The 18,125-nt window shown below is 35.9% G+C and overlaps 2 protein-coding genes across 4 annotated transcripts in view; one reads left to right on the top strand and one right to left on the bottom strand.

Annotated features, from left to right (window-relative positions):
* Positions 1 to 547: 547 nt before the first annotated feature.
* The window catches only part of LOC125675046 (tRNA N(3)-methylcytidine methyltransferase METTL6-like), a 50,842-nt gene continuing 33,264 nt past the window's right edge, over positions 548 to 18,125 (bottom strand). Inside the window, exons 5-7 of one of the 3 annotated variants that reach the window (XR_008801916.1) lie at positions 4,796 to 4,937; positions 3,605 to 3,704; positions 2,969 to 3,017 (exon numbers count right to left, since the gene is read on the bottom strand). Coding sequence is in view for 2 of the 3 variants with exons in the window: in XM_048912523.2 (XP_048768480.2) it covers positions 2,839 to 3,017; positions 4,796 to 4,937 (321 nt within the window). In the remaining variant the exon portion in view is untranslated. Of the gene's footprint in view, positions 3,705 to 4,795; positions 4,938 to 18,125 lie in introns of all 3 variants that reach the window. The other 2 variants (XM_056160496.1, XM_048912523.2) reach the window with 2 other exon arrangements.
* Positions 12,254 to 16,540, top strand: LOC125675038 (uncharacterized). Its single transcript, XM_056160468.1, has 2 exons — positions 12,254 to 12,346; positions 12,467 to 16,540. Exons 1-2 carry the CDS (start codon positions 12,318 to 12,320, stop codon positions 14,478 to 14,480), a joined length of 2,043 nt encoding a protein of 680 aa, XP_056016443.1. The 5' UTR covers positions 12,254 to 12,317; the 3' UTR covers positions 14,481 to 16,540.

Here is an 18,125-nt window from a genome sequence, read left to right as displayed (position 1 = left end):
ATGATTTGAACAAACTTGAATCTGCACTATGTCAGGAAGCTTTCATGTAAATTTCAGCTTTTCTGACCCAATGGTTCTTGAGAAGATTTTTAAATGACCCCACCCTATTTTTGTGATTATCTTCCCTTCAAAAGGGACATGGCCCTTCATTTGACCAAACTTGAAAGCTCTTCACCTAAGGATGTTTTGTGGCAAGTTTGGTTGAAATTGACCCAGCGGTTCTTGAGAAGTCGAAAATGTGAAAAGTTTAAGACGCCGCCGTCAGCGGCCAAATTTTGATCAGAAAATTCACTTGAGCCTTTGGCTCAGGTGAGCTAAAAAGGTTTTAATTCCTTCGTGTTCAAATAAATCATTTGAGTTTGAATGTCGATCTGTAAGCATGCCTCCAAAATCCACTGTTTGGACATACTTTAAAATATCTCATAATGGAAAAATACTAAAATGTTCAGATAACTTACCCTGTCAGTCCGGGTTTTTCTTACCAGTACTCGACTAAAGCCTCCGAGTATTCGACTATGCTATCCGAGTAAAATACTAAATATATATAAACAAATCATCACCCATTTTATTCAGAACATATCAAAAATATAAACGACACTTTTGCGTAACAGCGTGTTTCCACACTTTTATTGATTGGCTTACCTACGCCTCTAGAAATGATATTGCTGATCTTTAAGGGGACATTAAAACAACATCTGAACTCATCCCACATGTAAAACCAGAAAACAAAGATTTCACAATGTATGAAAGTCACATTTCTCTTGATACACATGTATTCAAGTTAATATTTCATTTGTTTGTTTGTTCATTAAGGCCAGATGATATAAACAAATTTTTCTACCTTTAGCACTGAAGAGTTCCCATGGCAAAAAAATACTTTGGTTGGTTTTGGTTTTCTCATTTATAGTTGTTTGGAACTCTTCTGTGTTTTAAGAGCAGGAAAGGGGGTCAGTAAACAATGTAAACAATTGTGATGCCAGAATCATTCAGGAAAAATTATTAGTAAAAAACGTCATCAAAGGTTACAGAATGCTAAGAAAGGTTATGCATTATCCCTTGGACGTAAGATAGTGAATGTTGATGCCAATAACAACGTGGTGATCGAGGAAAAGTTGGATGAATCAAGAAAAAATTGTTCGTCTGGTGATAATTCACAAGAATGTCTAGGAAATGAAGACACGTATCTATCTGATGCATCAGAGTGAGGAATCGGAAGAAGAGCATGAGAAGATAATTTGTTAGAGAAGTGGGAGACGAGTTGTGGAACTTAGAATTCTAGTGGACAATTTGGAAAAAGGTTGTGCTGCGTGTGGTAGACCACTAGATTTAACAATGCATAAGACATTGTGAGGACGAAAAACGGTATGGACTTGGATCATTGCTATATATAAGATGTCAGCAGGAAGCATGCAGTTATCTTTCTCCTGTTTCTACTGGGAAACGTGACATAATGCAGAAATTAATGTAAAATGGCACATCAAAGAGATCCTGTATTAGGCATTTCTTTATTTTTTTCAGAGATGAATAGCAAAGGAAAACCAAGAGTGACAACCCCCCCCCCCCCCAAAAAAAAACAGTAAAATCATCAATGCCATTGTAAATTATTTTCAGAAGTTGTAAAACTTTACTCTTATATTATGGGAGATAACTCTTCTTTGTCTTGAGAAAATCAGCCAATGTGATATTTACAATTTTGCTTCTACTCAGAAAATTCACTCCGTATGGTATATGATTTTTAAGTTTATATTACACTTTAAACGTTAAGTCAACATATTATGAAGTTTATTTTAATTTGTAAACCTTTACTGAGGGTGCAATGTCCATATATGTAATTTTATTGAAGCAGCAATTGATATTTTCCAAGTGTAAAATTTGTAATGCATTAATATTTTACATGTTATGTTGTAAATCTAATATCAGTACACTCTGTTCTCCCTGACAACCATTTTTTGAGGTATAAAAAAGGTAAACAGATGAAGAATAAACAAATTTACCATGATGACTATTGTTTTGTACTTTTTTTGAAATGTGGAAAATATTTCACTCTCCAAGTCAAAGGGGAAAAGAATTCAAGGAATTATCCACTTTTATAAAAGAATGACATCATATAAAGTCTCTTCGAAAGAAAAAAATTGTTTGTATCATTTTGTACCTGGAGCAAAATTTACAGATATCTAACATTCTGGATGCAACACAAAACTACCCAACATTAAAATATTGTACCATAGAACATAATATAGACATTTATTCCCAATTTTAGATATGGTTTTTGTTTTGCCTAACTGAAAGGTCAGTTCTTTCATAAAGAAACAATACAGAAAAAACATCAATAAATATACACATTTTCTGTTGTATGTCATTTCTCACTATTCTAATATATTGTCATCTAATAAAAAATGTATGATTAGAATCCGAATCATCAAAACTTGCTGCCACAGACGTTTAAACAAAACAGGTAAAAGTTAGGATTTAATCACATTTTTTTCCTACAACCCGTGTTCTGACGTATTCTGTGATATGGCCTTTCTATCTTATTTAACAGCGCACTTTTCTGTCATCAGCAGGAACCTTTCAAAACCATTCATTTTTCCCCATAGAGATCCCACCAGATAGACATTCACTAGTTAAGTATTCATACAATATAGGTTGTCGTCATGTTTGTTCTGTTTTGATTAATATTTTTTCCTAAAAATTGTAAAAAAGATAATTCTTCCCAAGTTCTGAAGTAATCTGCAATATGACCTTTCAATCTTATTTAACAGTGCACTTTACTGTCATCAGCAGAGTCCTTGCAAAATCAATCAATCTTCCACCAGACAAACATTCACCAATAAGTATTCACACATTATTATTTGCTGCCATGTTTGTTGTTGGATTTGGTTTGATGAATCTTCCCTGGGTAAATATCCGAGGAACACACAGGCCCTCCTTCTTGTTGACGGTGTCCCTCTGCACATACTCACACTGACTCTGTGTCAAATCAAAGCCACACCTCCCAACCAGCTCCAGCAATTTCTCTGACAGAAAATGAAACTTTTATATTTTACAACAGTTTCTCTACAAACTAAACTCTATTCAGACTGTCGTAAAAACATCAAACATTCATGTTATGAAAAGAAATTAATATTTTCAAGATAATATCATAATGAATGGGTTAGTGACTGTGCTTATTATATTAACAAAACCAATTTTCTAAATTCCATGAATGATGAATTGTGACCTTAACCTCATTTTTGGTCCTTAAACAATGCATAAATTGTCATTAAACTAGATCTATCCTAAACCACTTTAGGGTTCAACCTATGTGGCACATATTTAATTTACAGAATACCTGAATGCAACAGCCATGCAAATTTCTACAATCCTTGCATTACATACTTATGGACCAGACTATGACTGTACTTGACAATGACCTTGGATCAGGGACATGAAACACCATCTTGCCAAGCAAAAGCTAATGTCTCTCCACTACAAAGTCATGGCACCAACAAATATTTCTAGTGACCTTAACTTGGGTCAAAATCATGATACACAATCTGAACTTCTAATGTACATGAGAAAATTAGTGAAACGGACAGACAGGCAGAAAACAGACTATACATACACACAGATACAAATATGATGATTCCTATGTATCCGGAACTTTGATTGTGGACAGTCTTATCAAGTGCTGGCTTCACAACCAGGAGGTCCAGGTTCGATTACTGCAACCAACACATAAAAATTACATCACATCGATGGAATTATTTGCCAAATATGCGCATGTGGAGGAAGTTAAAAGACTAGAACCTAATCCATGTACACATGCAACGATTGATTTTCATAACCTTTCTGGTATCATTAAAGTCTTATATGCTCTAATATATAACATATAAGTGGAGATTTATAGAGTTAGAATATGTCTATATATGATGTCTTAGCTGCATTTGTTTAGCCCCCTCCCCAAAGCTCTAATTATTTCATATTGCAACATGGCTGTGACGTCATAATTACATTTGTGTACACACAGCAACAGACTCTACTGGTGTTGACCTACATATGAGATTTATTCGCTGTTATGGAAATAGCCGAGTATGGATGGAATTATTTGCCAAATATGCGCATGTGGAGGAAGTTAAAAGACTAGAACCTAATCCATGTACACATGCAACGATTGATTTTCAAAACCTTTCTGGTATCATTAAAGTCTTGCATGCTCTAATATATAAACATACAAGTGGAGATTGATAGAGTTAGAATATGTCTATGTATGATGTCTTAGCTGCATTTGTTTAGTCCCCCCCCCCTCCCCAAAGCTCTTGTTTCATATTGTAACATATGGCTGTGACATCATAATTACATTTGTGTACACACAGCAACATACTCTGCTGGTGTTGACCTACATATGAGATTTATTCGCTGTTATGGAAATAGCCGAGTATCTTTGTGGCACTTCACCTACAGCTGGTGACGTGTCTACACGTCGAGTGAAAAATTCTCAAATGAGACATAAAACAACAAACAATTAACATCAATTAAAGACGTGTTGATGTCCAAACATCTGGATGTCTAGACACCGTTCAAAATATCATAACCTGCGTTTAACTACATCACTTCTTGACTGAAAACATAACTGACCGCACAACAAAGCTGAGTGATCCGTATAATCCTTTCTTAACAAGTTTTATCATAAAACATTAATATTTACTTGCCTTAACCTTTTACCTTCTCTTATCCACCTCTAACCTTAGTATTGTGTAACCGCATGAACGAGAATTGATATAATTCTGTTTGTTTTTAATGCTGTTCATTTTACCTGTTGAAAAGTAATATGCCCTAGTTCCATCTTGTCTAACATAGAAGTTTTCTGAAAGTTTGTGACCAGGAGCAAATCTCAGCATGGCGTAGTTATAGAGACCATAATCCCTAAACAACAAGCTTCCTCCGGGCTTCATCACCTACAAGAAAACAAAATAAATGTGTAACAAGCATTTTGAGAGTATTGCATGGCAATACATAGTCCCCTACCGGTTGCAAAAATTACTGTACCACAACAATATTCAAAGTTCATTATGTAGCTTATGGTAAAAGGGTAAAATTGGGAAACCAGGATAGGAATGGTTGGAAATTTATGATTAGGCTTAGGTCTTTAACCAAGTCAATAAACTGTGACATGAAGGTGATCATGAATAATTTAGCTATATTGTTGTATTGCTATGCTAGAAGTTTTAATGAATGTAGCACTCTTATCTACAGAGATAAGAAACTTGGATGTAAACTAACAATTCATGCTAATTTTCTAAGTCCAAGGGCCATAACTTAATGAAAAATCAACGGACCGAGACGAAATTCAAACTTGATCTGTAACTTGTTATGGCAAAGCAATGAACCAAATATCAAATGAATATCTGCAAGCACAACAAAACAAGAGGCCCATGGGCCACATCACTCACCTGAGTCACCTTTTAACGATTTTCCCTATATATTTGCATGAAAAACTTTTATCCCTATTGTTGCTCCAACCTACCGCCATTTCATGAAATTGTAAACTTCTTTGACCAAATGGTTCTTGAGAAGATTTTCTCTATTATTTGTTGGGGGCCTCCGTGGCTGAGTGGTTAGAGCATCGCGATCAAAATCAGACAGCCTCTCACCTCTGATCGGCGCGGTTTCGAATCCCGCTCGCGCCAGTAAGTGAGAAAGTTTCCCAGTTTACTTTTGGAAGGTCGGTGGTCTCTTACCAGGATAATTGTATCTGGGTTTTGACTCTTTCACCAATTAAAACTGGGCGACACCAGATAACTGAAAAATTGTTGAGTGTGGCATAAAACAACAAAACAATCAATCTATATATTTGTATGTAAATCTTTGATCCCCTATTATAGGCCCCATCCTACCCCCTGGGGGCCATGATTTTAACAAACTTAAATATCCACTATGTCAGGAAGACTCCAAGTAAATGTAAACTTTTCTGGCCCAGTGATTCTTGAAAAGAAGATTTTTTAAGATTTTTTTGTATGTAAAACTTTGATCCCCTATTGATGCCCCCTTCCTACCCCGGGGTCATGATTTTAACAACTTTGAATCCACACTATGTCAGGAAGACTCCATGTAAATTTGTATTTTCATGTAAAACTTCGATACCCTATTGTGGCCACATCCTACCCCGGGGGCCATGATTTGAAGAAACTTGAATCTGCACTATGTCAGGAAGCTTTCGCGTAATTTTGTACTTTCCTAGCCCAGTGGTTCTTGAGAAGAACATTTTTAAAGATTTTCCCTATATATTCATATGTAAAACTTCGATCCCCTATTGTGGCCCCATTCTACCCCCGGGGGTCATGATTTTCAGAAACTTGAATCTGCATTATGTCAGGAAGCTTTCATGTAAATGTTAGCTCTTCTGGGTCAGTGGTTCTTGAGAAGAAGATTTCTAAATGACCCAACCCTATTGTGATTATCTCCCCTTTGAAGGGGACATGGCCCTTCATTTGAACAAACTTGAAAGCCCTTCACCCAAGAATGCTTTTGGCCAAGTCTGGTTGAAATTGACCCAGTGGTTCTGGAGAATAAGTCAAAAATGTGAAAAGTTTACAGATGGACAGACAGACGGACAGATGACGAACAACAGGCGATCAGAAAAACTCACTTCAGCTTTCAGTTCAGGTGAGCTAAACAAGAGACCCAAGGGCCACATCGCTCACCTGAGTTACCTTGGCCCATGTCTGAAGACTTTCCATATATATTTGCATGTAAAACCTTAGTCCGTATTGTGGCCCCAACCTAGGCTGTCCCTGGAGGCCATGATTTTTACAAACTTGAATCTGCACTATGTCAGGAAGCTTTCTTGTAAATCTCAGCTCCTCTGGCCCATTGGTTCTGGAGAAGACGATTTTTAAAGATTTTCCCTATATACATGTATTTCTATGTAAAACTTTGATTCCCAAACTACCCCCGGCGGCAATGATTTGTACGAAATTGAATCTGCACTATGTCAGGAAGCTTTCATGTAAATCTCAGCTCTTCTGGCGCATTGGTTCTTGAGAAGAAGATTTTTAAAGATTTTCCCTATATATTTCTATATATCTCAACTAATTCGATATGCAAGAGCTTGTTCTGGATATAGTCAGTTTTTAAATCGAGGTAAGCTACTGACAAACAAGTTGATGGTACAGGGATTTCAACAGTCTCAATTGAAGTCAGCATTTCGCAAATTCTATGGTCGTTATAACGATCTAGTTCGTCAATACGACCTCGCATTGGGTCAAATGCTGTCTGACGTGTTTCATACCGATTATTAAGCCGTTCTTGGCACACTGATTTTGACTGCGGATAACTCCGTTTACCTGATCAGGATATGGGGCTCACGGCGGGTGTGACCGGTCAACAGGGGATGCTTACTCCTCCTGGGCACCTGATCCCGCCTCTGGTGTTTCCAGGGGTCCGTGTTTGTCCAACTGTCTATTTTGTATTTCTTGTAGGAGTTATGAGATTGATCACTGTTCGTTATCTTCACCTTGCATGTAAAATTTTGATTCCCTATTGTGGCCCCAAACTACCCCCGGCGGCCATGATTTGTACATAATTGAATCTGCACTATGTCAGGAAGCTTTCATGTAAATCTCAGCTCTTCTGGCTCATTGGTTCTTGAGAAGAAGATTTTTCAAGATTTTCCCTATATATTTCTATGTAAAACTTTGATTCCCTATTGTGGCCCCAAACTACCCCCAGTGGCCATGATTTGTACAAAATTGAATCTGCACTATGTCAGGACGCTTTCATGTAAATCTCAGCTCTTCTGGCTATTGGTTCTTGAGAAGAAGATATTTAAAGATTTTCCCTATATATTTCTATGTAAAACTTTGATCCCCTATTGTGACCCCAACCTATCCCCGGGGGCCATGATTTGAACAAACTTGAATCTGCACTATGTCAGGAAGCTTTCATAAAAATTTCAGCTCCTCTGGCCCAGTAGTTCTTGAGAAGAAGATTTTTAAATGACCCCATCCTATTTTTGTGATTATTTCCCCTTTTAAGAGGGCATGGCCCTTTATTTGAACAAACTTGAAAGCCATTTACCCAAGGATGCTTTTGTCCAACTTTGGTTATAATTGGCCCAGTTGTTCTGGAGAAGAAGATGAAATTGTGAAAAGTTTACAACGACGCCAACAGACAACGGACAAATTTTGATCAGAAAAGCTCACTTGAGCCTTCAGCTCAGGTGAGCTAAAGAGTCTTGAAAACTGGTAATTCATGCTATCTTTCTAAGTCTAAGGGCCATAACTAAGTGAAAAATCAACAAACAAAGATGAAATTCAAACTTGATCTGTAACTTGTTATGGCAGAGCAACGTAGCAAATATGAAATAAATATCTGCAAGAACAGATAAAAAAGAGCAGAAAACTGGACTGATGGGCGGAAGGACAGACGGAGCGTAAACCAAAAGTCCCCTTCGACTTCGTCGGTAGGGGACTAAAAATTGACACTAATTCTCCTGTTCCGTGCATCTAAGCTAAATTCTGATATTCAGCAGTAGTGTAAAACATGATGTGTTCTTAAAACACAAAAGTCCCTGAAGTACCCATACTGATGAAAGATTTTACATAATATATGTTACTTTGTATATATGACTATTTTGGACCCGCCCTAGAATCAGAACCCCGGAGTTGTGCAATTCATAATTTTGGTTCATTCATTTCTGCTTTTCCTAAATATGCATTTAGTTTGTATATAGAATCAGCAAAATTAAAGAATAAACACAATAATCACTTTGACCATTTTGGCTCCACCTGGAACTAAAACCCCCACACCTGGGGTCATTTTGGTAAAGGGCAATCTGCTCCTTCTAAATATCCATTGACTTTCAATTTAATAGCAACAGAAATAAAGAAGATGTCATTCAAATCTTTTACACATAAACACTATATACCAAGTTCGGCACAACCCTGGAGTCAAAACCTTTACCCAGGGACCATGGCATCTACATTTTGTTAGAGGCCCCAGGGGTGCAGGAATCCTGAAATGTACCATTTTTGTCCCCCATGTCCCAAAGATCCTCCATACCAGATTTGAAAACAACTGGAATGATAGTTATCAAGAAGAAGTAAAAAATGTTCAATTGTTAACACTGTCTATTTTGGACCCACCCTGAGTGATACTAAACTCCTACCCTTGGGACCATAAAATTTACAATTTACTGCTTTTTCTAAATATCCATTTACATGTAATTTCAATTTATTATCAATAACACTCAAGATTGATTGATTGATTGTTGTTTAACGTCCCTCTCAAGAATATTTCACTCATATGGAGATGTCACCACTGCCGGTGAAGGGCTGTAAAATTTAGGCCTATGCTCAGCGATTATGGCCATTGAGCAGGGAGGGGACTTTATCGTGCCACACCTGCTGTGACACGGGACCTCGGTTTTTGCGGTCTCATCCGAAGGACCGCCCCATTTAGTCGTCTCTTACGACAAGCAAGGAGGTATTGAAGACCTATTTTAACCCGGATCTCCACAGGAGCACTAAAGAAGATGTTATTTGAATGTTTTACACATGAACAATATACTGTAGAATCATTTAAATTCGTGGGGGCCAATTTTCGTGGATTGCTGAATTTTTACGGGTTCGTGGGGATGTAATTTCATGGATTTATATATTTGTAAGAAAGATAACTCTGAAATGTAGTTATGATTCTTTATTCGTTGAGGATGTAAATTCGTGGATGAGGGGTACCCACGAATTCCACGAATATTGAGCCACCACGAATTTTAATGATTCCACAGTATGTTAAGTTTAGCCCCGTCCTGGGCTCAGAACCCCTACCCCTGGGATTATAAAATTTATAATTTTGGTAGAGGCCTTCCTGCTCTACAACATTATGCATTTAGTTTTTCTTTACATATAAACAGTGTATATACCAATTTTGGCTCCGCATTGGAGTCAGCACATCTACATCAAGGATCATGAAATTTTGGTAGAGGCTTTCCTGATCTGTATAACTATGCGTTAACATGTAGTTTTTCTTACACATATGCAGTTGTATAGACTAGAGAAGATTTTTGAAAATTTGTCAATTTTTGAAATGTTTTGCCCTGCCCCCTATACCACAGGGATGCAGGAGTCCTGAAATTTACAATGAATGTCTCCCTTGGGCCAAAAAAGCTTCATACCAAATTTGAAAAGAATTGGACTGGTAGTTATCAAGAAGTTTAAATGTTCTATTCTTAACACACAATGACAGACATTGACCAAATGGAATAAGTCACCTGAGTTTACTCAGGTGAGCTAAAAAGATGAAAATGTGAAGAGTATGTATAAATATTGATTCAACAAGAGGTACTGTGAGCAATGGTATGCCTTTGTAGAAGAAAATGGAAGATATAGTCCGAACACAAATCCATGGTATAAACCTATAATTTTGACCTTGAGATTAAAGGTCAAGGTCATAAAGAGGTCATGAATGTACATGACACATAGTCTCATGGTGATACATCCATGTCTTATGGTATGACTATGTCAAAACCCTATAATAAATTTTGACATTGAGGTCAAAGTTCAAGGTCATATGGAGGTCATGAAGGTACCCGACACAATATCTGATGGTGATACACTCATGTGTCAAATATGGTATGCCTAGGTCAAAGAAAAAAGAATTCATGGCCCGGACACGAATCCATTGTAAAAAAAAAAACAACTTTAATTTTGACCTTGAGGTCAAGGTCATATGGAGGTCATGAAGGTACCCGACACACATCGTCTCATGGTAATACACTCATGTGTCAAATATGGTATGCATATGTCAAAGAACAAAGAAGTTATGGCCCGGACACGAATCTATTGTAAAAAAAAAAACCTTTAATTTTGACCTTGAGGTCAAAGGTCAAGGTCATATAGAGGTCATGAAGGTACTCGACACATCGTCTCATGGTGATCCACCTGTGTGTCAAATATGGTATGCCTATGTCAAATAACAAAGAAGTTATGGCCCGGACATGAATCTGCACAGACAGACAGACGGACGGACGGACGGACAGAGTGATTCCTATATAAAAAAGATCTACAGCAGCCTCCAGGCTCAAATTTTCCTGAGAGAGAGGGGTGTGTGTGTGTGTGTGTGCAGAGCTTACAGGATGCAGGTGAACATATAGAGATACAATTTACAATTTTTATTATATATTTTCCCAATCTCTTCTCTAGTAAATGATATGAATAATTTCCATGTCTCAAGATCGCACAAAACATGACAATAAAATGTCACTTGCAATGACAAAACTTACTAATACCTATCTGTATATAATATTTTTATGAACTAGATACTTTTCGTATAAAAGTACAATATGACTAACTTACCGGTACTTGATACATACAAATTGAAAGAAAAATTCATTGTAACTATGGGAATTTCATCATATGCCAGATATTCACATTGCAGAAAAAATGTGGAAACAAACTACATGTATTAGTCATTATGTTCCCAGGCACAAGTCCTCTATAATTCACACGATATTTTACCATTTCATACACATATTGATATTTAATCAAGTATCTTACTAAGTTAGAGAGAGGGAAATGTCAGTGATGTTTTTACATGTATTTTGGAATACAGACATATATGCAATTGTGTACAAACTTAGACCACTTCTACCTTTAAAAGATTATACAGAAGAGTTACTGCCCTTTGACCATATAAAATCAATAACAGAATTAGCTTCTAATACTAAGGGGAACTGTCATCCATAATCACCATAGTTCACTTCAAATTGACTGAAAATTAACCCACATCTCCAACCTAGTTTCAATAGCACAGTATTCAACACCATAATTAAGGTTTTTAATTCACCATTTGATGATCTTTAAGGAATAAATTTTAGTTTTTTTTCTATTATCCATTATTATCATTATTTATTCCATATATTTTAACTACATTTATTCAACTTGTTTAAAATACAATGCAGAGGCTTTTTATGCTATGAAGTTCAAAGGTCAGATGCATTATACATACTAATGAAATCATAAACAGAATTGAACAATGAAACATGAAAGGTTTATTAATGACTAGCTGCAGAACTGTAGCTCTCTGAAAAAATATTTTGATCTCTGTTATGTCAAAATATTTTTTCAGAGAGCTAGAGTTCTGCAGTTAATTAATGACATGAAATACATAAAATTTACAAACTTGAAACCTGCAAATGATCCCATATAGAACAGAACAAGATAACTACAAATAGCTGATTGTATCATAAGTACACAAGTTGCAACAGGTAAGTAGCCTATAATGAAAGTAGAAAAAGTGGGGATTTCCACTCCTGAGAATACCCACATTAATACCAAACAATGGACTCCCCAAGGATAACACCTGGAATGTAAGTTACAAATATCAAACCAATGATAAATCTAATGAGATCCATTCTAAAATCAAAGCTATTATAATTCATTTAATCTGTCTTATCATAAAAGTTTCTATATCTCTCATATTTTGTCAGTGAAACAGGTATACAACATATATCAGAGTCTGTGTTTGTGGGACTGTGTCGTACAGTGGGGACCTCACAACAAGTGGCAATGAGGAGAGATGTGACAGACATTAACGAGATGGTGATAAATAAAGCCACAAAAAGTCACATGAACATGAGGATGTGGAGTGGAAGTTACAGAGAAGGATTCAGAATGAAGGGATCTGATGTGGATTTTATGTGTTGGTTTAACAACCACCCAGTGATCTGGGACTTATCTCAGACCCAGTTTTACAATGTACACAGACATTCCCTGATTCTCTCTGTCTCATCTGAAAGTCCACCCGGATTTACTTTACTTCAATTACTGCAACCAAGAGCAAGCAACAGAGTTATCTCAGCATTAGTCACAATGAATGGTGGACGTTATATATCTAGTTCTAAATACAGAGAGATCACATGTTCTGCTGTAGTGCCTAACTCTACAGTACATGGTCCATGTGGCAGTGGAGCTATAGGGGGATTATTAGAATATGACACTGCTCAGTGTTTTGTTTGTGACTTTTGGCCTCCGTCTGCCTCCTCCTGGATAGACAGATGTCACACATGGCCCCAGCCACAGGTTGTTAGGGACATAGTCAGAAGTGGATGTCACTTTGTAGCAATAGGACACAAATTAGGAAATCATGAAAGCAATGAATGGAGAATTTCATTTTCTCTGGCAGAACAAAAACTTGTGTACTCAATGAACCACTGTCAATTCTTAACTTATGGTTTGCTGAAATTGTTCTTAAAAGAAGTCATTAACAATGGATTAGGTGAAAATGAGAAATTACTGTGTTCCTATCACATGAAGACAGCAGTTTTCTGGACGATTCAACAAAACACAATACCTAACTGGTGTCCACAGAATCTCCTGAAATGTTTCTGGTACTGCTTTAAACTCATCCTTAAATGGGTGTATGAGGGAGTCTGTCCTAACTTTTTCATTCCAGAAAACAACATGTTTCTCAGTAATATCCATGGAGAAGCACAAAACAGATTATTCGTTAGACTGTTTGGTTTTTATGAAAAAGGTTTAGCATCACTGCTACACAGTCCCTCCCTCAGGTCCTATATTACAAATGTCCTATATAACCCCAGACTCAGTATTTGTACTGATGAACACACTCTGATATCTGAGACCGAGTTTGATAAAGAAATGTTTAGTGAGATGTTTGCAAGAAATTCAATAGACTCATCAGACCTCTACCTCAATATGAAATACTTGAACACAATAGAACAATTGATATTCTCACCCCTGACACAGTGTCAAGTTTTCATGTTACAGGTATTTACAACCTCCTTCCTTCAGAGTGCTGCTTTTACATTACAAAACATGTACAGCAACACCACTGAAAACAAGCTGATGTATATTGCTGACAGAATGTCTTGTGACATGTTGAAACTCACAGCCAAGTTTGGGTGTATTTCTGACAGGTTGTACACTGCAATGTATTATTACAAGACACTCAGATACACAGAAGCTTTGTCTGTGATAGAGATGACAAAGGTCAACTTAGCTCAGCCATATGTGATGTATGACGAGACAGTAGACACAGAGAGGTATACCGAGGCTGTAGGGGGGCAGTCCTGGTCTACAAAGTTAAGACATGCTGTAGCATGGAATATCAAATTAGACCACAGAATCATTTATATCAATGAATTAATGACAGAGCAGATGGTCTCCTCACAGAACCATGCATCTGTATTGCTTATCCCACCCCTAGTTGTGTTACACATGCTGGAGTTCTTGTGTTACAGACATATTGACACAATGAGAGCACAGGCAGCTCTTAATGATCTACAGGTCCTAGTTCACCATGATCAGGGGGTGTATGTAGATGTGGGCTTAAGAGACATATCATGGCAGATCCTGGGTATCTGTCAACAGATCTCAGGGAACCTCCAGGCTGCTCTATACTCCTACCAACAATCACTCACACAAGATCCACTCCATGAAATACAAAGTGCTACACTAATGAGAATACATGAACTTGGATAAGGATAGAATATCTCATATTACTTAAACTATTGAATGATTGTTAATCATCAGTAATTCAAGTCAAATGTGTTAATTATGGAGATTTCAGATGTCAATGTTATAAGTTGCTTGCTATGGATTAGACATGTTAGATTAATGAAAAGTTATTTTATCTTTGCCTTAAAAGTCAGTACATCAGTGCATGTGAAACTTAAATGCACTGGATTCTTTCATTACAATACATTTCGTAAAATTTTACCAAATACGCATTAATTTGCGAATGTAAATACGCTTTACACTCCTAAAGTAATGCGTAGATGTAACTCAAAACAGTTGTATAAGCCTAATTGTTGTACTTCTTTCTTAAATAAACAGGTAAGGTGTGGTCGAAAGCACATACAAACTTATATTATCAATCGTAAATATCAGCCAGGACACAGAAAATGGCTATAATATACTTATCTATAACGTATGTCTTGGTCTGGAGTATATACACACAGTCAAAAATCAAACATCTAAAAATACAAAAAAGACGATATATGAAATAATCTGCTTAAGCATACCATACTAGGTTAAATGATTAAAAAACCAACATATAATCACTTATTACAAACACTTCTAAAAAAAAAAAAAATAATCTAATGTTTAAGCTGCTCATGACTCTCAGAAGAAATCTCAAAATGTGTCATTTATATCAAAATTTTTCAAATTCTATATTGTTTAGGTACCCTTTTTTGAAGATTATTTAGAGGATACTTCATGATGCTTGTTAGCACTTCATGAAAAGTATGTCAGCATGCCTCGTGTATCCTCAAAACATGATATTTATTTTTTATAGTAACATTCCATGTCAATTTTATCAGAATTCCAAGTCGTCAAAATAGATCTCCTTATTCATCAAGATTCATACAAGCATTGTTCACAACTGCAAAATATTCACGAGGAAATGGCTGTCACAATGATTTGTTGATACTTTAAAAAAGAGAAAAACCTTTAAAATATAAATATTAGGAATATATTTCATGCTATTACTCATGCTTATTTTACATTGATATGCTTGACATGCATATGTAATCCAGCTTTATGTAGTGAGAAAGGCCACTATTGTACTGCAATTTTCAACAACCATTCAATCAAAGATACAAGTACAACAAGCTGACATTCCAGGGATATAGCTGCCTATCACCAGCAGGCCATGGCATGCCCATCATTATGGTCAAATAAAAAAGAACGAAAGAAAAAAGATTAAAAGTAAATAGAAAAAAATCATAAAGTCACCAGAAAGCAGTGATGTAATCGAGTTTACTACATATTTGTATTATTGACTAATTAATACTGATAATCAAAATTGCTCCTAGAGTTGTGTAGTTTCATCTAATTCATAATAATTTTTTATAAGAACCAATTGCATTTTGTGGATTTATGAATTCTATTTACATGTATTATAATTACGAATTATATGTGGGTTATTGAATTTCCCATGCTGACTGTACGACCACATAATGTTAACAATAAACCGAAACCTGTCGAGTGGAAGTAAATCAAAATGGCTAACTCTCACAATATTTACGATTTTTTCATAATCTTCTGACAAAACATGCTTGAGCTAAGATTTTTTAAAAAAGTTCCTTTTAATTATGTATCAAAACCTTTGACAAATAGAAGATATGATAACTGCAATGATAAATACCTTGTCCATGAAATTAAAATTAAAAATTTTAACATTTTAAAATTACTGTTTGTAAATACGTGAATTTTTGTATTAAGTTGATATATTTCAGCCATTTCAAACTCGGGCGTTGTTCATTTTATATACATATTTTGACAACAGAAAATACTAAACCCCAAGAGCTTCTGGAACTTTACACCTGTGTTCCTACTATGGTTTCGTCCACGGCCCACGAGGGGTGGGGGGTTAAGGTAACCCTCCATACTCCCTGCCTCCTTTGGCATGCACATCATTTTGTTCTAGCTATGCCCCTGTATTCATTACAGGACATTATACAAATTACAATGTACATTCTGTAACAAAAGGTATGTTTATCTATACACATGTATAAATAAAATTTATCATAATTATACGTTGTGGTGTTTCTCTTTGTTGAGAATTTAGTTTTACAGGTAATACCTTAAGGTGGATCACTACACCAAAACAATTTCTGGCTCATTAAAGTATCTCATATGATATATTTAATTTCATAACAAAAATATCATATAAAATAATTTAGAGATTGTATCATTCTTTTGATGGCGAGAGATCATACTTGATATGAGATGCTTTAATGCGTCGTTAAATAAAATTTTAGAGCGTACTGATTTGAGAAACTATTTCAGGGTGTAGTCCGGTCCTTCGGATCGGACCGCAAAAACCGAGTTCCCGTGTCACAGCAGGTGTGGCACGATAAAAATCCCTCCCTGCTCAATGGCCATAAGCGACGAGCAACCTAAATTTTCCAGCCCTTCACCGGCAGTGGTGACGTCTCCAAATGAGTGAAACATTCTCGAGAGGGACGTTAAACAATATTCAATCAATCAATAAATCGGGGTGTAGTGAGCCACCTTAAAATATATGGGTTACTCATTCGTTACGTTAAACGGAAAGTCTATACACCCTTTGACCTTGATGACGTTGCATATTTAGTAATGATTACGCAGACAGGTGGTACTAAAAAACTGGATCGAACTAGTTTGCCAAATATGTCTTCATTGCCGCAGATGAAAGCAATGTCAATTTCAAAAAAAATATAAGAGCAAAGATTCTGAAGATGTCGGTTTTAAAAAAATATTTCATGTTTGTTTGAGACCTGTCGAATAAGAACATGCGTTTCCATTTCTCTCCGAGGAGGAAACCTGTCACCGGATATTGGGAGGACTTCCTTCCGGTGTACTTCTGTAGTTTAAGGAGGTATGCTACACCAGAGAAATTTGACGTAGATGAAAAGTGGAGGATATGTACAACAATATTTTGAAGTTTAAAATTTTCAAATTTACTTTATTTTGTCAAAAAATAGTTTTAGTAGAAGGTAATCTGAAAAAAATTTAAACTCCTGCTGGACTTGAACCTGTGACCTAAAGGTCAGCAGTAGATATTCTAACCAACTGAGCTAGGTATTTAAAGGGACTGGTTCACGTTTTTTGAAAGAAATGTTTATCATTTTTTATGTTAAAAATTAAATTATAACTCATTTAATGTTGACAACCAAAATTTGGACCGTATAAATGCAAGGATAAGAGCAGTATCTTAGTTTTGATTCAGTGTTATGTAAACAAAGACAAGAGTCTTTTTTTTTTGTAAACAAACAAACCAGTGAAACGTTAGTTTTTGTAATTTAAAGCATCTTCATTTTGTACAATTACAAATTTTAACTTTTAAATGATACGTTTTACTTAAAGTATACTTGAAATGTGATATATTTAATAAACTTGGATCAATGTCCCTTTATTTTGAAAACTTCGTAAACAATAACACACCTCAATCTTTGTTTTCAAAATGAATAATAAACTCTCTATAATGAGCTTCTGTCTTGATGAAAAACCTTAATTTTTTTTTGTGAAACCTTCTAAACATATTACACTATAGATTTTGATCATTTAAAGTGAAAAACAAAATTTCAGGGGAAATCGTGAATCAGTCCCTTTAAATGGAAAAAGAAAAGTCAAATATTG

This window comes from Ostrea edulis, chromosome 3 (genome assembly GCF_947568905.1).
Source record: "Ostrea edulis chromosome 3, xbOstEdul1.1, whole genome shotgun sequence".
Taxonomy (NCBI): Eukaryota; Metazoa; Mollusca; class Bivalvia; order Ostreida; family Ostreidae; genus Ostrea; species Ostrea edulis.
The sequence above is the reverse complement of the archived record's forward strand: the minus strand, read 5'-3'. Positions and strand labels throughout refer to the sequence as shown.